This window comes from Aquarana catesbeiana, linkage group LG03 (assembly GCF_042186555.1).
Source record: "Aquarana catesbeiana isolate 2022-GZ linkage group LG03, ASM4218655v1, whole genome shotgun sequence".
Lineage (NCBI taxonomy): Eukaryota > Metazoa > Chordata > Amphibia > Anura > Ranidae > Aquarana > Aquarana catesbeiana.
Window position 1 is genome coordinate 494,068,924 of NC_133326.1, and position 26,742 is coordinate 494,095,665.

At 44.3% G+C, this 26,742-nt stretch overlaps 1 protein-coding gene across 3 annotated transcripts in view; it reads right to left on the bottom strand.

The window, feature by feature from the left end:
- Positions 1-26,742, bottom strand: part of TBC1D9B (TBC1 domain family member 9B) — a 175,465-nt gene that overhangs the window by 129,307 nt on the left and 19,416 nt on the right. For all 3 annotated transcript variants that reach the window (XM_073621063.1, XM_073621062.1, XM_073621064.1), the window contains exon 2: positions 16,617-16,727. In XM_073621063.1, the coding sequence (XP_073477164.1) occupies positions 16,617-16,727 (111 nt within the window). The remainder of the gene's footprint in view (positions 1-16,616; positions 16,728-26,742) is intronic.

Here is a 26,742-nt window from a genome sequence, read left to right on the forward strand (position 1 = left end):
GTCATTTTTGGGGCGTTTCCATTGTCCTGGTGCTCCAGGGCCTTCAAAAGTGTAAGAGGTAGTCAAGAAATTATGTGTGTAATTTATGCTCCAAGAACGCCTGACGGTGCTCCCTGCATGTTGCGCCTCTGTATGTGGCCATGTGGTATCGCCATACTCAGGAGGAGGAGTAGAATGTGTTTTGGTGTGTAATTTGTGCTATGCATATGATGTGTGTGAGAAATAACCTAAAAATTTTGTGAAAAAAAATTAAAATCCTGATTTTGCAAAGAATTGTGGGAAAAAACTACAACTTTAAAAAAACCCACCATGCCTCTATACTTTGGGGGTCATTTAGGGGTTATTTGAACTTTTCTGGCTTGTTAGGGTCTCAAGAAATGAAGCCGTCAGTACTTCAGGTGTGATCAATTTTCAGAGATTGGCACCATAGCTTGTGGACTCTATAACTTTCACAAAGACCAAATAATATACACTGATTTGGGTTATTTTTAACAAAGAAATGTAGCAGTATAAGTTTTGGCCAAAATTTATGAATAAAATTACTAATTAGCAAAATTTTATAACGGAAACTAAGAAAAATGCATTTTTTTACAGAATTTTCTGTATTTTTTTATAGCGCAAAATATAAAAAACCCAGGAGGTGATTAAATACCACCAAAAGAAAGCTCTATTTGTGTGAAAAAAAGGCCAAAAATTTCATATAGGTACAGTGTTGCATGACTGAGAAATTGTCATTCTAAATGTGAGAGCACTGAAAGCTGAAAATTGGTCTGGATAGGAAGGGGGTTAAGTGCCCAGTGGTCAAGTGGTTAATAACACTTTAAAGTGATTGTAAAGTCTCGTTTTTTTTTTTTTTTTTTCCGATAAAAATAACATGTTATACTTACCTGCTCTGTTGCAGTGGATTGTCACAGAGCAGCCCAAATCCTCCTCTTCTCGGGTCCCTCTTCTATTCTCCTGGCCCCTCCCTCCTGTTGAGTGCTTGCTGTGGGGGCACCCGAGCCGAACTGCAGCTCTGTGTGTCCATTCAGACACAGAGCTGTGGTTCGGCCCCACCCCCTCTCTCTCCTGATTGGCTAACTGACTTTGCCAAGACACTCGTGGATAAAGGACAGAAATGGGGCTCCGGTAAGTATAGTTTTGGATAGAGTGGAGAGTGATTAGAATGCTTGTCAGTTTTTATTGCTGTCTGTGCTTCCATTAGGGAGATTCACCCTCTCTATTTGTCCTGTTTAGCATCATTATTGAAAGTAAACGTAAAAGAAAATCCCAAATTTTGTGCTGTCCCCAGAAGAGGAATAGAGGGGAAATCTTCCAATTGGGACATTAGTTCTGGTGGCCTGGGAGTCCCCAGGGAATTCTAATTTGCAGGGCTTTCTTCTCACTTCCTGTTTGGCTATGGGACAGGAAGCAAAGGGAAATCTCTGCAATGAAAAAAAAAAAGTTTTGCCTATAGTTCTACTTTAATACTTACCCCTCACTTTGATCTCTTCAATAGCCATGGCCCCATGGAGAACCATGTTTTGCAGGCCTCTATTAAAATTTTCCCCCAAATGCTTTAAAGCAAACCTGTCATGAGCCTAATGCAGCAGCTGTTACTTTGAGTGCACAGTGATTAAAGCAGAGGTTCACACAAAAATTGAACCTCCGCTTTTTGGAACCCTCTCCCCCCCTCCGGTGTCACATTTGGCACTTTTAAGGGGGGTAGGGGGGTGCAGATACCTGTCTAATACAGGTATTTGCACCCACTTCTGGGCATAGACTCCCACGGGAGTCTACGCCACTTTCCGTCCCCCCGCGCTGTCTGCTGGGACACACACGGGTCCCAGAAACAGCAGGGACCGTTCTGATTGCACAGCGTGACTTGTGCATGCGCAGTAGGGAACCGGGAAGTGAAGCCGCAAGGCTTCATTTCCTGATTCCCTTACAGAAGATGGCGGCGTCAGCACCCGCGAGCCGAGCGACGGTTCGGCTTTGGGTGCCGACATCGCTGGACCCTGGGACAGGAAAGTGTCCTTATTTTAAAAGTCAGCAGCTGCAGTATTTGTAGCTGCTCACATTTAATTTTTTTTATTTTCGTGGGACTCCCTCTTTAATGCACTGCAAATCACACAGCTGTCAATCTGTTTCCACTTTCAATTGTTTTAAAAAGGGAATCTGTCATTAAGCTAAATACCAGTGTGCTAGAAGCTGCTATTGTCTAGTTTACAAGCTATATACTAGTTCCTAGGCAGTGGATAGTGGGTAGGCAGTTCCCTGCTTGCATGTCATTTAGGACAATAACAGTCAGCTATTGCTGACAGGTTTCCTTTTGAAGTAGACTATTGTTAAGAATTATACTTTACAGCAATAACTAGGACACATGTCAGCATTACCAAATCAAGTTACTGAGTTGAGAAATCTCTATCTTGCAGAGAAAAAAAACCTAGATCACATGACCTGAGGCTATCAGTGAGCACTGTGGATGATTCACAGAGTGTGTAAAGAGTCCATTGTTGTTATACAGACCCTATCATATAGATTTGCAGTTGGATAGATCAGCAAGGCACAACCAAGAAGCACAGCTTGTGTAGGTATGTACAAGCTGCCCCTTGTAGATATAGGATTACAAGCTACATATAGAAAAAAAGAAAAAAACTTTAAAAAAAGTTAAACACTGATAAAAAGGTTGCAATTAGGCAACCTACATTTTATTTGAAAAGAAAACCTGCTGGGCATGTTTACAGCAGAGAGCAAAGTGGACATCACAGCCTTTGCTTCACACTGCGCCTGCGTTTTATGTGCTATTAAATGCAGTCTTCAAGCATTAGAACCCCCCCCCCCCCCCCCTTTCAACCAACACACAAGCTTACTCCTGGCTGGATGGATACATGATGACAGCTTGTTCTGCTTCCACTCACCATGTTCTCATATCTGATACTTCCCCTCCCTGCCAACTATAAAGTCACACTCCAGCTGCAGCATTCTGTTAGCTCAATGCATGTGCATTGTGTTAAGGGAATCTCATCCACTTTGACCTTTAATGAGCCTCAACACACAAATAAAGATCTAATGTTTTGCCAATACAGTGTACTACAATGCACAGTGCATTCACATTTGTGCATTATGATGTGCTGAACGGAAGTGTTTCTTTACATGGTAAATACGGGTTGGGAAAAGCCATTCATATATCTTGCTTTGTAGTGCATGAGTGATAATGTGCAATCACAAGTGTGAAAAAACACTGTAAAGTGGATCTTCACTGTATCTGAGCACCAGAAACCAAAAACACTATTTAAAGTGCATGTAAACCCCATTCATGAAATCTGACCTGGGCACATATATCTGTAGTGTTTACATATCTCTCTCCAAAGCACCAAGACCCATTTGTTTGATCCCTGTGTATCATCTGAGGCTGTTCACTTCGCTGGGTATAGGAGAGGGTTTACATCCATTTTAATTTTTATGGAGAGAAGAGCTTAACTATAAACATAGGGGATGTCCTAAGAAATCTAAAAAAACCTGGTCCCCGTGGTAATCCTCTAATCAGTCCACCCATCCTTTTTAATCTACGACAATTGAATTAGTGCTAGTTCACACCAGATGCAGTTCCATGTGCTTTTTTCAGCACTAAAAAGGCATGCAGTGTTTTCCATGAATTCCAATGGCTCTAGTTCACACCAGATGCAGTTCTGTGCACTTTGTTTCTGCACGAAGTGCTAGTTTACACCAGATGCAGTTCTGTGCATTTTTTTCTGCATTAAAAATGCATTCAGTGTTTTCCATGTATTCCAATGGCTCTAGTTCACACCAGTGCAGTCAGTTTCTGGTGCAGAAAAACAAAAAGTAGAGCGAGCTGCATTTTTTCTGCACTGGAACTGCGTGTGATGTGAACTGTAGGCAAAAACTGATGCAGAACGTATGAGTGCATTTTTGTGGTGTGAACTGGACCTAAAAATGCATGCAGTGTTTTCCATATACATTAAAACCTTGGTTTAAGAGCGTTTTGCAAGACAAGCAAAATTTTTAAATACATTTTGACCTTATATACAAGCGATGTCTTGATCTACAAAGTAGCGTCATGTCACAACGAAGTATAAAAGAGAGACACCTCTAAGTGTAGCAATATGGTTACATTTAGGGCTCTTTCACACGGGGGATCCGTATATCCGTTTTTCATCCTTCCGTTTTCGGATGAAAAACAGACATACATGTATCCCTATGGAGCGTCGGATGTCAGCGGTGACATGTCCGCTGACATCCGACCCGCTCTGATCCGAAAAGTGTAACGGAGGAAAACCCTACTTTTCCATCCGTTTTCGGATCAGATCGGGTGACGACGGACTCTACGGTCCGTCATCATCCGATCCCCCATAGGGGAGAGCGGTGCTCTGACAGGTCCGTCGCTGCACAGTGTGCAGCGGCGGACCTGTCATTTTCCTGCTCAGTGGGGATCGGCGGAGCGATCCCCACTGAGCAAGCGGGTGTTCACGGGGCGGATCATCACTGATCCGCCCTGTGTGAAAGAGCCCTTAATGAAGGTACAACATTTAGCAACATATTGCTACACTTAGAGGCGCTTCTCTTCTCTTTTAGACCCCTTTCACACGATCGGACCGTTCAGGTCCGCCTGTCAGTTTTGACGGCGGACCTGAACGGCCGATCCATGTTAGCCTATGGAGCGTCGGATGTCAGCGGAGACATGTCCGCTGACATCCGACCCAGTCCGATCCGCTAAAAGCAGATGGATGGCCCTACGTCCAGGTCCGTCGCTGGTGGATCGGATTGGGTGAGATCTGATGAAAACGGACATGCTGTCCGTTTTCGTCCAATCCCTCCATAGGCGGCAGCGGCGCCTGACAAGCCCAGCTCAGTGAGCAGAGAGGGACCTGTCATCCGCTGGCTCAGTGGAGATCAACGGAGAAATCTCCCGCTGAGCCGGCGGACCGAGGCGGGCTCCGTAGAAACGGAGTCCGCCTCGTGTGAAAGGGGGCTTATACTCTCTAGCTCCTGCTGGATTTTGCTTCTAATCCCCTTGTGGAGGCTGCCATTTGTGGATGGACATTTTATGGTTACACAACCTGCTCACATTGCTATAATCTTTTTATATGGACTATAAACTGAAGGACCTATAAATAAATGTTTGTGGAACAAATCATTTGAGTCTCCATTATTTCTTATCGGGAAAATTGCTTTGATATATGACTGCTTTGGATTACAAGCATGTTTCTGGAACAAATTATGCTCGCAATCCAAGGTTTTACTGTATTCCAATGGCTCTAGTTCACACCAGTGTGGTCAGTTTCCAGTGCAGAAACTGACTGAAAACTGACTGGAACTGACTGCATTGGTGTGAACTAGAGCCATTGGAATACATGGAAAACACTGTGCATGCATTTTTAGTGCAGAAAAAAAGCACACAGAACTGCATCTGGTGTGAACTGGCCCTAAGGGGAGGTGGTGAATGTTCTGCCAATTGCATGTGATTTACCTTATATGCTTTTTTAATACTGGAATATCAAACAGGATATTACGTTGGATATCTGTTGAAGGTCTTGGGTATATCTCTCGTTATACACAGTTTGTAACAGTCTTAAGGAATGCAGACTTATGGTATGCATGATCACTGTACTGTATATCAATTGTACAATATCATTTTCCCTGTACTCAGTATTATGTCTCTTTTTTGAACTGAGACACTTGTTGTATTGTTAGTTTTTGTCTAACTGTTAGGTTGGGTTCACATATGTGCAAATTGGATGCGTTTTAAACCACATACAATTTGCATGACATGTGAATGTGACCGGCTCTCAATGGAGCCGGTTCACACATGTCCGCGGCGGCCGCGGTTTCAGAAAGGAACCTGTGCATTTTTGGGTCCAGTTGAGGCGCAAATTCAGGCAATAATTAGCACCTGAACTGGTGAAGAAGAACGCACCGGACCCTGGACTGCAAACTATAGCCGCACGTATATGAACCCAGCCTAACATGACCAAATAAAAAAAACAAACTCCCCATCCAGCCACAGTTCCATGCTTTATTTTGTTGAGATATCACTTTAAAAAACACCCCCTAGCATTTCCGGCTGAGGCCATCTTAAGTAAGGGCAGATGATTCATGTAGCATTTACTTTCTGGAATCCGTCAGTGAGACTCACTGCAGTCAAAAACTGACAGCTAACTGCACTGGAGTGGAGTGTTCAGGCAAATTGAACAGGCCCTGAAAGTAAAATGCACAGCCTACAGTGCCTTGAAAAAGCATTCATACCACTTGAAATTTTTCCCATTTTGTCATGTTACAACCGAAAATGTAAATGTATTTCATTGGGATTTTATGCGATAGATCAACACAAAGTGGCACATAACTGTGAAGAGGAAGGAAAATGATAAATGGTTTTCAAGATTTTTTAGAATTATGTGAAAAGTGTGGCGTGCATTTGGATTCAGCCCCCTTTACTCCGATACCCCTAACTAAAATCTAGTGGAACCAATTGCCTTCAGAAGTCACCTAATTAGTAAATAGAGTCCACCTGTGTGTAATTTAATCTCAGTATAAATACAGTTTGAGCTGTATTTTGACCACTTGTCAAAAAAATTTAAATATTATATATATATATATATATATATATATATATATATATATATATATATATATATATATATTACACACATGTAAATTTTCATTTACACGTGGAGAATTATTTGAGACACACGGTTGGGATTTGGATACTCGTTTTTTTATAACCCTGTCCATGTGGCTTAAAAGCGTTTTAGCCTAACAAGAGAGTGTAGGCATTGGAATTCGGTGAGTGCGTTTCTTTAGGGGAGTGGAATCGCTTATACACTGGTGGATGGAATAGGAGGATTTCACATCGATTCTGGATTCATTTGAGCACTTTATGGACTATTTTTTGTGTTAAATATTTTTGATCATTTTTATTTACTTTTTCACGTATCACAGGGTGAATCAGTATTTATTATTTATATTCATTTATATGTTTATTTAGTGCAGTGGTCTTCAAATTATGGCCCTCCAGTTGTTCAGGAACTACAATTCCCATCATGCCAAGTCATGTCTGTGAATGTCAGAGTTTTACAATGCCTCATGGGATGTGTAGTTCCACAACAGCTGGGGGGCCGTAGTTTGAGGATCCCCGATTTAGTGTTTCTTAGTTACTTGTCACTTTGGGGTGATCAAACACCTGTTTCAGCATAGATTCAGCGCCACTATTTTTGCCTATTGTCATATATATATATATACATACATATATATATACATACACACACACACATTTAAATTTTCTGAGAAGTGGTCAAAATACAGCTAGGTCTTCTGTCCTGTGGAGCAGTGGTGGCATTTTGAGTTGTGGCGAGTTTTTCTTAAAATTACCAATAGGAATTGATATAAATACAGTTTGTTCTGTGAAGCCCTCAGAGGTGTCTTAGAGAACCTTAGTGAACAAACATCATCATGAAGGCCAAAGGAACACACCAGACAGGTCAGGGCTAAAGTTGTGAAGAAGGTTAAAGAAGGGTTACGTTATAAATAAAAAATAAAAAAAAACAAGCTTTGAACATCTCACGGAGCACTGTCCAATCCATCATCCGAAAATGCAAAGAGGCACAACTACCCATGGCAACTCTGGAGGAGCTGCAGAGATCCATAGCTCAGGTGGAAGAATCTGTCCACAGGACATCTATTAGGCTCCATGCACACTGAAGCTCATAAATGTCAGTTTGCGTTTTTTTTTTTTTTTAACAGCGCATAAACTCCCCTCTGTTATCCTATGTGTCCATGCACACATGGACCATTTTGTACGTTTATCAGCAGTGGAGTTTTTGGGGCTGTTGTCGCATTTAGGAGCTGTTTTTCTGATCACAAAAAACGCTTAAAAATGTTAACCACTTGCCGACCGCCGCACGACTATATACGTCGGCAGAATGGCACGGGCAGGCAAAAGGACTTACAGGTACGTCCTTGCCTGCCCGCGGGTGGGGGGTCCGATCGGACCCCCCCCCCGGTGCCTGCGGCGGTTGGCAAATCTCCCCTGGCGATCGGTGGTGAGGGGGAGACAATCCATTTGTGGCCCCCCCCCCTCGCGATCGCTCCCAGCCAATGGGATCATTTCCCTGCCTCTGTATTGTACACAGAGGCAGAGGAAATGATGTCATCTCTCCTCGGCTCGGTATTTTCCGTTCCGGGCCGAGGAGAGAAGACTGTAATGTGAGTGCACCAACACACTACACACACAGTAGAACATGCCAGGCACACAAAACACCACTGATCACTGTATAACCGTTACGGGTGACGCTGGTTAGTTTGTTTATTTTTTATAGTGTCAGGGCACCCGCCGTTTATTACCGAATAAAGATTTAGCCCCCTGATCGCCCGGCGGTGATATGCGTCGCCCCAGGCAGCGTCAGATTAGCGCCAGTACCGCTAACACCCACGCACACAGCATACGCCTCCCTTAGTGGTATAGTATCTGTACAGATCAATATCTGATCCGATCAGATCTATACTAGCATCCCCAGCAGTTTAGGGTTCCCAAAAACACAGTGTTAGCGGGATCAGCCCAGATACCTGCTAGCACCTGCATTTTGCCCCTCCGCCCGGCTCAGCCCAGCCCACCCAAGTGCAGTATCGATCGATCACTGTCACTTACAAAACACTAAACGCATAACTGCAGCGTTCGCAGAGTCAGGCCTGATCCCTGCGATCGCTAACAGTTTTTTTGGTAGCGTTTTGGTGAACTGGCAAGCACCAGCCCCAAGCAGCGTCAGGTTAGTGCCAGTAGCGCTAACACCCACGCACCGTACACCTCCCTTAGTGGTATAGTATCTGAACTGATCAATATCTGATCTGATCCGATCAGATCTATACTAGCGTCCCCAGCAGTTTAGGGTTCCCAAAAAGGCAGTGTTAGTGGGATCAGCCCAGATACCTGCTAGCACCTGCGTTTTGCCCCTCTGCCCGGCCCAGCCCAGCCCACCCAAGTGCAGTATCAATCGATCACTGTCACTTACAAAACACTAAACGCATAACTGCAGCGTTCGCAGAGTCAGGCCTGATCCCTGCGATCGTTACGTTTTTTTGGTAGCGTTTTGGTGGACTGGCAAGCGCCAGCGGCCTAGTACACCCCGGTCGTAGTCAAACCAGCACTGCAGTAACACTTGGTGACGTGGCGAGTCCCATAAGTGCAGTTCAAGCTGGTGAGGTGGCAAGCACAAATAGTGTCCCGCTGCCACCAAAAAGACAAACACAGGCCCGTCGTGCCCATAATGCCCTTCCTGCTGCATTCGCCAATCCTAATTGGGAACCCACCACTTCCGCAGCGCCCGTACTTCCCCCATTCACATCCCCAACCAAATGCAGTCGGCTGCATGAGAGGCATTTTTATGTCCTCCCGAGTACCCCTACCCAACGAACCCCCCCAAAAAAGATGTTGTGTCTGCAGCAAACGCGGATATAGGCGTGACACCCGCTATTATTGTCCCTCCTGTCCTGACAATCCTGGTCTTTGCATTGGTGAATGTTTTGAACGCTACCATTCACTAGTTGAGTATTAGCGTAGGGTACAGCATTCCACAGACTAGGCACACTTTCACAGGGTCTCCCCCAAGATGCCATCGCATTTTGAGAGACCCGAACCTGGAACCGGTTACAGTTATAAAAGTTACAGTTACAAAAAAAGTGTAAAAAAAAAAAAAAAAAACACAAACAAAAATATAAAATAAAAAATAATAGTTGTCGTTTTATTGTTCTCTCTCTATTCTCTCTCTCTCTATTCTCTCTATTGTTCTGCTCTTTTTTACTGTATTCTATTCTGCAATGTTTTATTGTTATTATGTTTTATCATGTTTGCTTTTCAGGTATGCAATTTTTTATACTTTACCGTTTACTGTGCTTTATTGTTAACCATTTTTTTGTCTTCAGGTACAGCATTCACGACTTTGAGTGGTTATACCAGAATGATGCTTGCAGGTTTAGGTATCATCTTGGTATCATTCTTTTCAGCCAGCGGTCAGCTTTCATGTAAAAGCAATCCTAGCGGCTAATTAGCCTCTAGACTGCTTTTACAAGCAGTGGGAGAGAATGCCCCCCCCCCCCCCCACCGTCTTCCGTGTTTTTCTCTGGCTCTCCTGTCTCAACAGGGAACCTGAGAATGCAGCCGGTGATTCAGCCAGCTGACCATAGAGCTGATCAGAGACCAGAGTGGCTCCAAGCATCTCTATGGCCTAAGAAACCGGAAGCTACGAGCATTTTATGACTTAGATTTCGCCGGATGTAAATAGCGCCATTGGGAAATTGGGGAAGCATTTTATCACACCGATCTTGGTGTGGTCAGATGCTTTGAGGGCAGAGGAGAAATCTAGGGTCTAATAGACCCCAATTTTTTCAAAAAAGAGTACCTGTCACTACCTATTGCTATCATAGGGGATATTTACATTCCCTGAGATAACAATAAAAATGATTAAAAAAAAAAAAAAAAATGAAAGGAACAGTTTTAAAATAAGATAAAAAAGCAAAAAAATAATAAAGAAAAAAAAAAAAAAAAAAAAAAAAAAAGCACCCCTGTCCCCCCTGCTCTCGCGCTAAGGCGAACGCAAGCGTCGGTCTGGCGTCAAATGTAAACAGCAATTGCACCATGCATGTGAGGAATCACCGCGACGGTCAGATCGAGGGCAGTAATTTTAGCAGTAGACCTCCTCTGTAAATCTAAAGTGGTAACCTGTAAAGGCTTTTAAAGGCTTTTAAAAATGTATTTATTTTGTTGCCACTGCACATTTGTGCGCAATTGTAAAGCATGTCATGTTTGGTATCCATGTACTCGGCCTAAGATCATCTTTTTTATTTCATCAAACATTTGGGCAATATAGTGTGTTTTAGTGCATTAAAATGTAAAAAAGTGTGTTTTTTTCCCCAAAAAATGCGTTTGAAAAATCGCTGCGCAAATACTGTGTGAAAAAAAAAAAAATTAAACACCCACCATTTTAATCTGTAGGGCATTTGCTTTAAAAAAATATATAATGTTTGGGGGTTCAAAGTAATTTTCTTGTAAAAAAAAATAATTTTTTCATGTAATCAAAAAGTGTCAGAAAGGGCTTTGTCTTCAAGTGGTTAGAAGAGTGGGTGATGTGTGACATAAGCTTCTAAATGTTGTGCATAAAATGCCAGGACAGTTCAAACCCCCCCCCAAATGACCCCATTTTGGAAAGTAGACACCCCAAGCTATTTGCTGAGAGGCATGTCGAGTCCATGGAATATTTTATATTGTGACACAAGTTGCGGGAAAGAGACAAATTTTTTTTTTTTTTTTTTTGCACAAAGTTGTCACTAAATTATATATTGCTCAAACATGCCATGGGAATATGTGAAATTACACCCCAAAATACATTCTGTTGCTTCTCCTGAGTACGGGGATACCACATGTGTGAGACTTTTTGGGAGCCTAGCCACGTACGGGACCCCGAAAACCAAGCACCGCCTTCAGGCTTTCTAAGGCCGTAAATTTTTGATTTCACTCTTCACTGCCTATCACAGTCTCGGAGGCCATGGAATGCCCAGGTGGCACAAAACCCCCCCAAATGACCCCATTTTGGAAAGTAGACACCCCAAGCTATTTGCTGAGAGGTATAGTGAGTATTTTGCAGACCTCACTTTTTGTCACAAAGTTTTGAAAATTAAAAAAAGAAAAAAAAATTTTTTTTTTTGTCTTTCTTCATTTTCAAAAACAAATGAGAGCTGCAAAATACTCACCATGCCTCTCAGCAAATAGCTTGGGGTGTCTACTTTCCAAAATGGGGTCATTTGGGGGGGGTTTGTGCTACCTGGGCATTCCATGACCTCCGAAACTGTGATAGGCAGTGAAGAGTGAAATCAAAAATGTACACCCTTAGAAATCCTGAAGGCGGTGATTGGTTTTCGGGGTCCTGTACGCGGCTAGGCTCCTAAAAAGTCCCACACATGTGGTATCCCCGTACTCAGGAGAAGCAGCAGAATGTATTTTGGGGTACAATTCCACATATGCCCATGACCTATGTGAGCAATATATCATTTAGTGACAACTTTGTGCAAAAAAAAAATAAATAAATAAATAAATAGTCACTTTCCCGCAACTTGTGTCAAAATATAAAATATTCCATGGACTCAACATGCCTCTCAGCAAATAGCTTGGGGTGTCTACTTTCCAAAATGGGGTCATTTGGGGGGGGTTTGTGCCATCTGGGCATTTTATGGCCTTCAAAACTGTGATAGGTAGTGAGGAGTAAAATCAAAAATGTACGCCCTTAGAAATCCTGAAGGCAGTGATTGGTTTTCGGGGCCCCGTATGCGGCTAGGCTCCCAAAAAGTCCCACACATGTGGTATCCCCATACTCAGGAGAAGCAGCTAAATGTATTTTGGGGTGCAATTCCACATATGCCCATGGCCTGTGTGAGCAATATATCATTTAGTGACAACTTTTTGTATTTTTTTTTTTTTTTTGTCATTATTCAATCACTTGGGACAAAAAAAATGAATATTCAATGGGCTCAACATGCCTCTCAGCAATTTCCTTGGGGTGTCTACTTTCCAAAATGGGGTCATTTGTGGGGGTTTTGTACTGCCCTGCCATTTTAGCACCTCAAGAAATGACATAGGCAGTCATAAACTAAAAGCTGTGTAAATTCCAGAAAATGTACCCTAGTTTGTAGGCGCTATAACTTTTGCGCAAACCAATAAATATACACTTATTGACATTTTTTTTACCAAAGACATGTGGCCAAATACATTTTGGCCTAAATGTATGACTAAAATTGAGTTTATTGGATTTTTTTTTAGAACAAAAAGTAGAAAATATCATTTTTTTTCAAAATTTTCGGTCTTTTTCCGTGTATAACGCAAAAAATAAAAACGGCAGAGGTGATCAAATACCATCAAAAGAAAGCTCTATTTGTGGGAAGAAAAGGACGCAAATTTCGTTTGGTTACAGCATTGCATGACCGCGCAATTAGCAGTTAAAGCGACGCAGTGCCAAATTGTAAAAAGTGCTCTGGTCAGGAAGGGGGTAAATCCTTCCGGGGCTGAAGTGGTTAAACGCGCATAAACGCTGATAAACGCTCAAAAACGTGGCTCACCGGCGTTTAACTTTTTGATACATTGAAAAACATTATATATTTTCTAAAAAAAAAAAAAAAAAACGCTAAAAAATGCTAATAAACGCTATTGCAAAAACGTTAAAAAAAAACATTGAAAGACTCACTGCAAAACTACTGGCGTTTTTATAACGTTATTTTAACGTCCAATGTACATGGAGCTAAGTCGTGCACTCCACAAATCTGGCCTTTATGGAAGAGTGGCAAGAAGAAAGCCAATGTTGAAAAAAAAACATAAGAAGGGGTCTCCAAACTTTCTAAACTAAGGGTCAGATAACCGTCCTTCAGACTTTGGGGGGGGGGGGTAGAAAACGCTTGGTTGTCAGTGGGAATAAGAAAATTACATAACACCTGTGGTGTATATTGCCCCATCATTGGTACTGGTGGGGGGAAATACTGCCAATTGTTAGTATCAGTGAAAGGAATGGTTCCCCATCATTGGTATCAGTGGGAGGAATAGTGCGCCATCATTGGCATCAGTGGGGGGGGGGGGGGATAGTGTCCCATCATTGGCATCAGTGGGGGGGGGGGGGGGAATAGTGCCCCATCATTGGTATCAGGGGGGGGGGGGATAGTGCCCCATCATTGGTATCAGTGGGGGGGGGATAGTGCCCCATCATTGGTATCAGTGGGGGGGGATAGTGCGCCATCATTGGCATCAGTGGGGGGGGGGGATAGTGTCCCATCATTGGCATCAGTGGGGGGGGGGGGGGATAGTGCCCCATCATTGGTATCAGTGGGGGGGGGAATAGTGCCCCATCATTGGTATCAGTGGGGGGGGGGGGGGAATAGTGCCCCATCATTGGTATCAGGGGGGGGGGGGAATAGTGCCCCATCATTGGTATCAGGGGGGGGGGGATAGTGCCCCATCATTGGTATCAGGGGGGGGGGATAGTGCCCCATCATTGGTATCAGGGGGGGGGGATAGTGCCCCATCATTGGTATCAGGGGGGGGGATAGTGCCCCATCATTGGTATCAGTGGGGGGGGGGATAGTGCCCCATCATTGGTATCAGTGGGGGGGGGGGATAGTGCCCCATCATTGGTATCAGTGGGGGGGGGGATAGTGCCCCATCATTGGTATCAGTGGGGGGGGGGAATAGTGCCCCATCATTGGTATCAGTGGGGGGGGGGGGGGAATAGTGCCCCATCATTGGTATCAGTGGGAGGAATAGTGCACCATCATTGGTATCAGTGGGAGGAATAGTGCCCCATCATTGGTATCAGTGGGAGGAATAGTGCCCCATCATCGGTGTCAGTGGGAGGAATAGTGCTCCATTATCGGTGTCAGTGGAAGGAATACTGCCCCATCATTGGGGTCCTTGGAAGGAATAGTGCCCCATCATTGGGGTCAGTGGAAGGAATAGTGCCCCATCATTGGGGTCAGTGGAAGGAATAGTGCCCCATCATTGGGGTCAGTGGGAGGAACAGTGCTCCATCAATGGTTTCAGTGGGAGGATTAGTGCCCCATCATTGGTTTCAGTGGGAGAAATATTGCCAATTGCTGGTATCAGTGAGAGACATTGTACCCCATCACAGGTGTCAGTAGGAGGGATAGTGCCCCAATTCTGGTGTCAGTAGAGGAATAGGGACTTATTGTTGGTGTCAGTGAAAGGAATAGTGCCCCATCATTGGTGTCAGTGGGAGATAAAGTGCCCCAAGGGCCGCAGAAAGGCAGGCAAAAGGCCACGTTTGGCCCATGGGCTGCAGTTTGGAGACCACGTGGTTTAGATCAAAGCATATTCATGTGTTAGAATTGTCCAGTCAAAGTTCCCAGACCTAAATCCAATTGAGAATCTGTGGCAAGACTTGGAAATTGCGGTTCTCAGACGCTCTTCATACAATCTGACAGAGCTTGAGCTATTTTGCAAAGAAGAATGGGCAAAAAATTCACTCTCTAGATGTGCAAAGCTGGTAGAGACATATTAAAAAGACTTGCAGCTGTAATTGCAGTGAAAGGTGGTTCTACAAAGTATTGACTCAGGGGGGCTGAATAGAAATGTACGCCACACTTTTCACATATTTATTTGTAAAAAAAATGTAAAAAACATAATTTTCCTTCCACTGCACAATTATGTGCCACTTTGTGTTGGTTTATCACATAAAATACATTTATGTTTTTGGTAGTAACATGTCAAAATGTGGAAAATTTCAACGGGTATAAATACTTTTTCAAGGTACTGTATGTCTTAGTGACCCTTCATTGGAACAGAAGATGGCAGGAAATCTAAAATGTTACGGTTATGAAAATATGAAGTGAGGGTAAATCCAATTTATCCAGTTGACAACTGTCTAAGAGAGGAAGGCCTCCCAGGCTCGGTACAAATAGGTGCAATGCGGGAACACTGCAAATCCACATCACGCTGGACTTGCAGCAAGTTCACACTGCCCTATGCAAACCGCTGGGAGTGTCAATACAAAGTTAATGACACCCCCAGATCGGTTCGCATATCGCAGAGCGAACTATCAATTGTGACATGAATCGGATTGCATGGATGTGAACACCCATGTGATCTGATTCTGGTGCAGAACAAAAAAAGGGTCCTGCACGACTTTGGTCTGAATGCGATGCAAATTCAGCAATACTATCTGTATGGCTGAAATTGCATCTCACAGACATCGCATGTGATTTGCACTGCAATACGGTGCAAATCACATGCGAGGTCGCACAGCACACCTATGTGAGCCGAGCCTTAATCCCTGTTGCATACAAAGCAAAAAATAAACAAACAGAGGGATTTTAACCTTTCCCTACTCCAACCAAAATGAAAAGTTTTGGCTCCAGATACACATTAAGCCCCGGTTCACACTGTCACATTGCATGTGAGCCGAACAGGAATCGCACCACATTCCTGTGCACATCACATGCGATTCTGTGGGGTGCGATTTGAACCCATTTCTTTGAATGGATCAAATCACACCACATCATAATGGTGCTTTTTTTTTTTTTGTTCACACTGGAACCTGAAGGCATGAGTGTTCATACCTATGCGATCTGGTTCAGGCAAAAGCACTGTGTTTTGCAAGCTGCTTTTGGGGCGTCGTTAACTTTTAATTGACACCCGCAGCAGATCGCATTAACACAGTGTGATTGCTATGCGCTGCAGGAAATGCACAGGAATTGCTGGGTTTCCCACATCACATCAGTGTGAACCAAGGCTAAAGAAGACATTTTGTTTTTTTTTCAGGGTCATCACAGACAATCACAGGCTATTAACCCTACACTGTACATTTTGAGTGTTTCACAAGAAGGGTCGTTTTCTTATTCTTGTGCCCAGAGTTGGGCTTTACAATAATTGTTACGAGTAGATTGGCCCTTGCGAAATATTGCTATAGTCACATCATTTATACAATATATTTACTGTAAAATGTCACATAAATGTATTGTATATATAAAAAAAGTAGTGATGTCACACTTATAAAATATATTTAGATATCTGTTTCACCCAAATCTACATCAGCTTCGACTTATCACACAATATGCAGTGTATAGACACGAACCACAAGCTACGGTCCAATAGATCTGAGATTCCTGGGTTTGGTGTAAGATCCGGTACGGAGCCACACGTGCACTTGAATCCAGTACAACATCCAGTGTCCCCACCAGCAGGCCTAAGGGAAAAACAGTAAATGACAGGAGTTAATATGAGTGCAAAGTGGTTTCAAAACAGAAGTTGTCTTTGCATGTCATGCGGTTGCCTGTGGTATCTCCACCGTGTGACTAATCAAGAGACTATTTCTAGTTGTTGTGACAACAATGGACCTAAAGAGGAACTTCCCCCTACCTAAGTTAAACTAAATCTCAGCTCTCTAAAAAGCGCTCCTAAAGTGTTCCTAAACAAAAACAGAGACCAGTGTTGTCTTCCATGCAGATTAAAGAATATGTAAACCCAAAATCTCATATGCATGATATGTGCCTGCTGCACCATGTAGTTCCCTGGTGTTTCTGCCAGCCCCTCTGCTTTCCTATTGAAAACTGACCACACTAAGCAGGAGAGCACAGCACAGTCAGTTCTCTAGCTGTGCTTTAAACGCAGCCTGTTTTCCTCCAATGACTTTTCCTGACAAGCCTCCCCTGCACAGCCACCCACTGGGAAAATCATTGTGCTGCTGTTTCTTCTTCTCTTCCTCCTCCCTCCCCCCAACTCTCATGCAGCTGAGAACAGAGGGAATGTGATCACGTACAAAAAAAAAAAAAAAAAAAAAAAAGGTATTTCTAATGTTTTTATATCTATACACAAATGTTTTGCCTTTCATTTCAATTTTAAACTGAATAGGTTGTTTTACAAGGTGAGGTTTACAATCACTTTAAGCTCTCCTTGTGACACTCTGCTTCCACACTACCATCTTCAATGTCCTGCCAATAGCAAGACTTTTTTTTTCTTTTTTTCACAAGCATGGGTTCTGCGGGGACCTCAAGTTTGCAGACATGCCGCAGATCTGGGTCAGGTCCCAAATATTTGATTTTTCTGCCCTCACTGAAACACTGCCAGCTGGAATGTGGCCAATCTCTGCACCATTATCACCTAGGGAAAAATCAGGAAGTGACAGGCTGAAACACGAATGACACACAGCCGTGTTATTCATTCACAGTGGTCTGTGAATGAGAAAACTACAAGTCCCGACTTCCACCATGGTAGACAGCTTTTAGTTCTCAATGAACTGCAAGGACACCGATGAGCGCTCTCATAGTTCATTCACAAGCCCTGCAGCTTTCAAACTGACAAGGTATGGTCAGAAAGCTGTAGGGCTTGTCTGCAGGAGCCCGATATTGCAGCCACTGATCACGGGTGCAATGCTCTACAGGCTCCTGAGGGGAAAAAAATGCACTTTTTTTTTCTCTGCAAAGTTAACTTAGTCTTTAATAATGGGGGAGAGAGAGGTTGTTACAGATTATATATAGATAGAGAGAGATCTATATAGATACACAGACACACACAGACACACACACACACACACACACACACACACACACATAGTGTCTCATAAAAGTGAGTACATCTTTTACATTTTTGTAAATATATTATATCTTTTCATGTGACAACACTGAAGAAATGACACTTTGCTACAATGTAAAGTAGTGAGTGTACAGCTTGTATAACAGTGTAAATTTGCTGTACCCTCAAAATAACTCAACACACAGCCATTAATGTCTAAATCGCTGGCAACAAAAGTGAGTACACCCCTAAGTGAAAATCTCCAAATTGGGCCCAATTAGCCATTTTCCCTTCCCGGTGTCATGTGACCCGTTCGTGTTACAAGGTCTCAGGTGTGAATGGGGAGCAGGTGTGTTAAATTTGGTGTTATCGCTCTCACTCTCTTATACTGGTCACTGGAAGTTCAACATGGCACCTCATGGCAAAGAACTCTCTGAGGATCTGAAAAAAAAGAATTGTTTCTCTACATAAAACCTAGGCCATCTTTTAAGAAGATTGCCAAGACCCTGAAACTGAGCTGCAGCACGGTGGCCAAGACCATACAGCAGTTTAACAGGACAGGTTCCACTCAGAACAGGCCTCGCCATGGTCAACCAAAGAAGTTGAGTGCACGTGCTCAGTGTCATATTCAGAGGTTGTCTTTGGAAAATAGACGTATGAGTGCTGCCAGCATTGCTGTAGAGGTTGAAGGGGTGGGGGGTCAGCCTGTCATTGCTCAGAGCATACGCCGCACACTGCATCAAATTGGTCTGCATGGCTGTCACCCCAGAAGGAAGCCTCTTCTAAAGATGATGCACAAGAATGCCCGCAAACAGTTTGCTGAAGACAAGCAGACTATGGACATGGATTACGGGAACTATGTCCTGTGGTCTGATGAGACCAAGATAAACTTATTTGGTTCAGATGGTGTCAAGCATGTCTGGGAGCAACCAGGTGAGGAGTACAAAGACAAGTGTGTCTTGCCTACAGTCGAGAATGGTGGCGGGAGTGTCATGGTGAAGCCAAGCATGATCCCCTCTCTTCGAAGACTGGGCCGCACGGCAGTATTCCAACAAGATAACGACCCCAAACACACCTCCAAGACGGATGGACTGGCCAAGCATGTCTCCAGACCTAAACCCTATTGAGCATCTTTGGTGCATCCTCAAACTGAAGGTGGTGGAGCGCAAAGTCACTAACATCCACCAGCTTCGTGATGTCATCATGGAGGAGTGGAAGAGGACTCCAGTGGCAACCTGTGAAGCTCTGGTGAACTACATGCCCAAGAGGGTTAAGGCAGTGCTGGAAAACAATGGTGGCCACACAAAATATTGACACTTTGGGCCCAATTTGGACATTTTCACTTAGGGGAGTACTCACTTTTGTTGCCAGCGGTTTAGACATTAATGGCTGTGTTGAGTTATTTTGAGGGGACAGCACATTTACACTGTTATACAAGCTGTACACTCACTACCTTACATTGTAGCAAAGTGTCATTTCGTCAGTGTTGTCACATGAAAAGATAGAATAAAGTGAGGGTTGTACTCGCTTTTGTAAGATATAATATATATATATATATATATAAATATATATATACACACACACATATACATACATATACACACACACACACTATCTCTGATGTCAAGAATATGATGAAATGCGCACGGCGGTGCCTGATATGACGTCATCACCCACAGCGCCCACCCAGCCAGAAGGATCGAATGTTCGATTAGATTGCGCTGCAGCTTTTTAGGATATGACGGTTTACAACCATTAAAATGTGAGTGCACTATTTTTATTATAGAATAAATACATTTTTTTTAATCAGCATATTACACCATGAGGTTTGATTGGTCTTTATACCCTATTGCTATGTAAACAGAGTGGGATCAAAAGCCTGCTTACACCATCCCCTTGGGCATTTTTTGGGATTTATCCTGGTGGTCTGGTAAGATTTTAATTTATCTCAGTCCCTAATGGAAATCTTGGGGCTTTTCCTAGAAAATGGAATCACCTTCTGCACTTTGTGGACTATTTTTTTTTTTTTTTAATCATAAAGGTGTTTATTAAAAGAATTTGACAGTTTCCAATGTACAAACTATGCACGTGCAGATATCTATAGTTACATATCACGGTTATCCTTGCGCCCCTAACTTTAATCCAATCAGTATGACCTTCAAGTCCACAATACGCTGAAGCACAGAGACATATACATTACAGTTGGTGTTGAGAAACCCCAGCACGTCAAGATCTATCTGCAGGGCATTGCAAAATTATGGACATTACCAGTTCCCTGGTACTTAGCACAGGCTTATCCAGCCATGGTGACCAGATTCTTTCAAATCTACCTGGGTATCCCCTGTGTTAATAGATATATATTTCCATGACCAAAGTGTTCCCCATGTGTGTTATCCATGAGGCAACTGTGGGCGGCGAGATCAATTTCCATCCCATCAAGATAAGTTTTGGGGTTGAGAAAGTGCCCTGGAAAATGCTGTGCTGACCATCTCCCTTGGGAATTACCTCCTCTAAAACCCCCAAGATACAGTGAGTTGGGTCTAAAGGGACTGCCGTCTGAAACACTTGAATAAGCGTTCCAAGTACCGCACTCCAGTAGCGGTGGAGCTTTGGGCAGCGTCTGAGTAGATGTATGAGATCCCCTGGTGCTGCCTACACCTGCCGCACAGGGGGTCCGCCAGGCTACCCAACTTATGTAGTTTTAGCAAGGTGTAGTGCACCCGAAGCACAATGTATAATTGGGATACTTTTTGGGCAACGTTGAGAGAGCAGGTAGTAATGGATTGCAGTGCCTCCTCCCATTGGTTTCCCATGAGTGGCCTTACGTCCCTTTCCCATAGGGACGCTGCCTAATTCCGCGTACACACGATCGGAAATGCCGCCAGCAAAACTCCAATAAGAGCTTTTTGTCGGAAAATGCGACTGTGTGTATGCTCCATTGGTCTTTTGCTGGCTGGAATTGAGAGCATGTTCTCTACTTTTCGGTCGGGAAAATTTCCTATCCGAAAATGAGTTTGTCTGTATGCAATTTGGATGCGCAAAATATCACGCATGCTTGGAAACAATTTGACCCATGCTCAGAAGCATTGAACTTCATTTTCTCAGCTCGTCGTAGTGTTGTAGGTCACCGCATTCTTGACGGTTGAAAGTTCAGAGAACTTTTGTGTGACCGTGTGAATGCAAGCTTGAACGGAATTCCGTCAGAAAAACCATCCAAGTTTTTTCTGACGGAAATTCCGATCGTGTGTACGTGGCATTAGTGGGGTGAGCTCTTAAATGGTGTGTCAGTAACATTTGATAACAATGCGAGATGATCCCCATCAGTGCTTGATTACAGATGTGAAAAAAAGGGGTGTTGGACATAACCCAGTTGTTAGCATCCCGCCACGTGCTCACAGTGTGCCTGAGCTGGAGATAGGAGTAAAACATGGTGGGGGGCAAAGTAAACTTATTTTGTAGCTCGGGGAAAGACAGCAACCTGCCGTCCCAAAATATGTGGGACAGCAAAGTTACACCAAAGGAGCGCCACTTGGGTCCCTGTCGTAGTTTTGCCAGTTCGACATAGGAGAGGTTATCCCATATTGGGCTGTATTCAGTGAACCTTAGCACCCCCTGCATCTGTTTGCCCCTGTTCCATATTTTTTGAAGTAGAGTAAGGGTGGGCGTCTGTTTATTAGATTTATGGAACATCTGTGCCTCCAGGTCCATCGGAACACTCTCCGCTCCAGAGTCGATCAGCATCAACCTTGCTGACAAGCCCACTGGATCATGGGCCATGGACCCAATCAGATGCTGCATTTGGGCTGCAACATAGTACAGCCAAGCATTGGGCACTGCCAATCCTCCACTGTCTTTGGAGTACTGTAACTGCTCTAGTTTGAACCTGGGGGGGCCTATATTCCACAATAGGCGTTTAAAAAGGGTGTTAACTACTCTGAATATTTTCAAGAGAATTACAACAGGGGAGTTGTGTAGAAAATTTAGCAACTGTGGCATCAATATCATTTTTATTAAGTTGGCCTTACCAGCCAGCGATAGTTTAAGATTATTCCAGGTGTTAATTTTGTCCTGATATCGGGATAGTAGGGGGTACACATTTAGTGGGCAGTAGTCCGCAAGTCTAGGTGATATTTGTATTCCTAGGTACTTGAAAGAGGTTACTACTGGGATAGGACAGGAATCAGGCAGTTCCACCTCCTGATCCCCGTCAAGCACCATTAAGGCCGTTTTGGACCAGTTTATGGTCAGACCAGAGTAGTGCCCAAAACTGGAAATCACGGCCGTCGCTTCGGCTAAAGAGGTATTGGTGTCCCCCAGGAAAAGCATCATGTCCTCAGCATACAACATGATCTCCTAATGTAGATCACCAAACCTCAACCCTGTAATCCCTGGGCTGGCCCTCACCAGTGCTGCCAATGGCTCTATGGCGATAGCAAAGAGCAAGGGGGACAGTGGGCAACCCTGCCTCATGCTCCTGCCCAGAGCAAACGCATGACACATTCGGCCCAAAATCCTAATTGTCGCTTGTGGGGACGCATATAACAGTCTGATCCAAGCTATGAAATCGATCTCCGAATCCAAATATGGATAACACCACCCACAGATATCGCCAGCCAATACTGTCGAACGCCTTGTTGGCATCAAGGGACAACAGAGTCCTGTGTCCCCCCATTGTCCACCTGCAGTTGTTCAGAAAAAAGGCATCCGAGGTTAGTGGCCGTGGATTTTAGTGGCATAAAGCCAGCCTGATCAGGATGTATAATGGAGGATATGATCCCGTTGACCCAAAGTGCCTTAGCCAGGATTTTAACATCACTCTGGAGGAGAGAAGTGGGCCTATAGGAACCTGGGTCAACCAGATCCTTCCCAGGCTTAAGCAATAGTATCACATTAGCTCTGGCCATTGAGGGTGGAACACCTCCAGCAGCCTTGGCAGCACCTGTTCACCGTATTGGGCAAAAACCTCCATGGGGAGGCCGTCCTCCCCGGGGGCCTTGCATGTGGGCAAAGAACACGCTGCTGCCTGCAACTCCTCCAAAGTTGGGGGGGTTCTAATAGTTGTCTAGCCCCCTCAGGCAGGGAGGGCAAGTCAATACCAGAGAGGTAATCGTCAAGATCAGCATGAGTAATCATCCCTCGACCCATAGAGGTCTGTGTAGAAGGACGCCAACTCAGATATGATTTGTTCCAGATCATTAACTATTCGGCCACTGGAGGAGCGGATTGCCTGATAGCTGGGGATTGTTGCTGAGATCTAGCAATTTTCCCCAGTAGGCGACCCGTTTTTTCCCCCCTCCTCATAGAAAGCCAGCTTGGTAAAGAACCTCTTACGTTCTGCAGGCGATCCAAAGAATCCTGGGCCGACATCCATGCCTCCCTTGCAGAATCAGATGGGTCTGTAACATAGGATAGTTTCAGCTGTCGTACCTGATCTCCCACCCACTCTAGTAGGGTGGAAGAGTTCCGTTTGTGATTTCTGTTATGAACACCCCTCTGATGTATGCTTTGAACGTTTCCCTTTTTGGTATAGTAACAGTATATTGGCTATGAAATTGGAAAAAGTAATCAATTTGGGCTTTCTGTGAGGTGAACAGCTTAAAGTGATACTAAAGCTTTGTTTTTCTTTTTTCTTTTTATTATAACAAACATATCATACTTACCTCCACTGTGCAGCTCGTTATGCACAGAGTGGCTCCGAACATCCTCTTCTGGGGTCCCTCGGCGGTTCCTCCCCGCATTAGATAACCCCCAAGGAGAAGTGCTCTCCCAAGGGGGTTACTTTGCGGGTGCGCTCCCAAGTCATTCATTCAGCGTCCATAGAAGCCGAATGTATGACTAGGTCCCGCCCCCCCGGTCATTGGATTTGATTGACAGCAGCGGGAGCTAATGGCTGTGCTGCTATCAATCTATCCAAGCAAAGCTGGGACTCCATGGAGAGAAGGACAGTGCGTCCCCCCCGAAGAAGATGAAGGGGCTCGGGTAAGTAAAACGGGGGGCTAGGGGGGCAGGTGACTGCCAGGTGTTTTTTCACCTTAATGCATTAAGGTGAAAAAACACGAGCTTTTACAGCCACTTTAAGCCAGAAGGCATTGAGTTTCCAAGGGGTTTGGGTAATGAGACGGGGGCCTGGGTGATCATCCATAAGGCTACGGGGGAGTAATCATACACTCCTCGCAGAAAGTATTCTACCCTGGAGGTGTAGTTAACTATGCTAGGGGTGCCTACACACAGTTCAATATGTGACAGGGAGCCATGGGTTTTGGAAAAACATGAAAATTGTTTCGTATCTGGATTGTGCATGTAACATATTCGTCCAGCCTACCTCAGATAGCAGGCGACTGAGAGCTGTACCCCTGCCACCCCTGGGGGGGGGGGGGGGGGATTGGGGGATGCCTATCTAATCTGGGGGCTATGTAGCAATTAAAGTCCCCCATAATTAACACCGGAACATCAGGCTTATTCGCCAGGTACAACAGCAGCAACTGCAATACATCCTGTGAGAACGGGGGTGGAATGTACACCAAAGCTAGAAGCAAGGTCATAGTAAACAATTTGCAGTACAAGAATACAAATCTGCCAGAGGCATCTACCAGGGAGTCAAGCTCCTGATAGGTCAACGCTTTGTATATCAGTACACTCACTCGGGAATAAGCAGAATGGGTGGAGTGATACGCTTTGCCAACCCATGCATATTGCAGGAACCCCACATTGCCCCCCCAGGAGGCGAGTCTGCTGCAGGCCAATAATGGCTGGGTGGAATTTGCATAAGCAAGATGGGATTATGGTCCATTTCAGGGGATCATTCACTCCTCGGACATTCCAAGACACAATGGGTGTGGATGACATTGCAGACTCATATATATATTTATAACAGAAAAAATAAAAAATTACTGCGCTATCACTATAGAACCTGTATACAATAAGTATACAGAGTATAAAAACTAAAGTGACACAAAGTCAGTGTGGGTGTCTTTATATATATATATATATATATATATATATATATATATATATATATATATATATATATATATATATATATATATATATGGACAAGGAGGCCCAGTGGACATCAGTGGTCCCTTAACTAGCCAACCAGTCTGGGCACGTTGATAACCTGGAGTAATCAGCAGAAAATGCATTAAGCATAACATGCCCCTCAAGGGGGCTGTACATTGGAAAACATTGTGAATAGGAGGCAGCCAATCTTGGGCAACTGCGCAGCATATGAATTTAAGAAAAAACACAAACTGAAGCAAAAGATATCCTGGAATACAGCCAAGGTCAACCGGACAGCTGAGACTTCCCAGGTGACGTAAGGTATATTTTCCAACATATCTTCTCGTTCCAAATGGGCACCGAAACAAAGGCCATGTATGTAACCCATGACCACAGATAGTTCACAAGTAACCAACACGGTAGCATCTCCCAAATGAGCTGGTATAAGCAGCAGAACCAACAAAAAGTGGAAAGTGTGTAATCACTCGCTGTGTATAGATTGCAGAAATAGTTCCTCTGTAAAAGGCAAACTGTATAGGGAACTTAGCGGCCAACATTCCCCCTTTCTTTGTATTTCCTACCAGGTAATCATTCTGCACCATCTTCGCGTTTGCGGTGGCAGAGATCTTGCTTGTTTTGATCCAGCCAAACGGCCGCATCTTGTGCGTTTTCAAAAAACTGATTCTGACCTCTGGCTGTCACCCTCAGCTTGGCTGGGATAAACATAGCGTAGGATAGCTGTAGCCTTTGCAATCTCTTCTTGACATCCGCAAATTTTGATCGTCTGCGTTGCACCTCTGTAGAAAAATTCGGGTAGAATGAGATTTTGGTGTCATTTTAATTTATGGCCCTCTTCTCTCTGGCCAAGTGCAGTACAACCTCCCGATCCTTGTAAAGCAGAAGCCTGGCTAATACCGATCTGGGAGGGTTGCCAGGTGGGAGAGATCTCGGGGCACCCTGTGCGCCCTCTCTACAGTGTAGATTGGTGAAAAGGCCTCTTTGCCGAACACGTCCTGCAGCCAACCTTCAACAAATGCTGTGGGGTCCCCTGAGCTCCACCTTTTCTGGGAGCCCCACTATGCGAACATTATTTAGTCTCAGGCGGTTCTCAATGTCATCTGTTTTATTAAGGGCTTGGAAGGCCTGCCGAGTAGCCATTCTAACATCCCTAGTCAGAGGGGGCCACTGATCTTCCACATCACTAACCCTGCCCTCCACTGCAGTGGTTCTTTCCCTGATCTTCTGGAGGTCTTGACGCACTGTTTCCCTCAGCCCTCCAAACTATTCTTTCAGGTCATCCATAGAGGCAGTGCATTTGTGAACTGCATGCAGGATCTCGCTAAGTGTTGGTTGAGCACTGTCCTCTGAAGGTATATCAAATAGAACAGGCATAGGATCAGGTAGAAAGTCTAATGGCACGGTTTCATCTAGAAAGCCTGCATCCTCCCTGTCTGCAGGCTCAGGGGAGTGTGTGTTTCGTTGTGAAGCAGGGCGAGTCAGCAGGGCCAGACAGCTTCTGGGTATAATAGAGAATGTCCCTGGACTGCTCCTTGGGCTTCAGGGGTTTGTTTAACTTACCCCCCCGCTCAGTTTTCTTCTCCATGCCTCGTGGTGTTTTAGGAGGCTGTGACTGCCAGGCGCCATCTTGGACAGCTTGGGGCATCGCGGCCGCGGCGTCTCCTCAGTTCCCC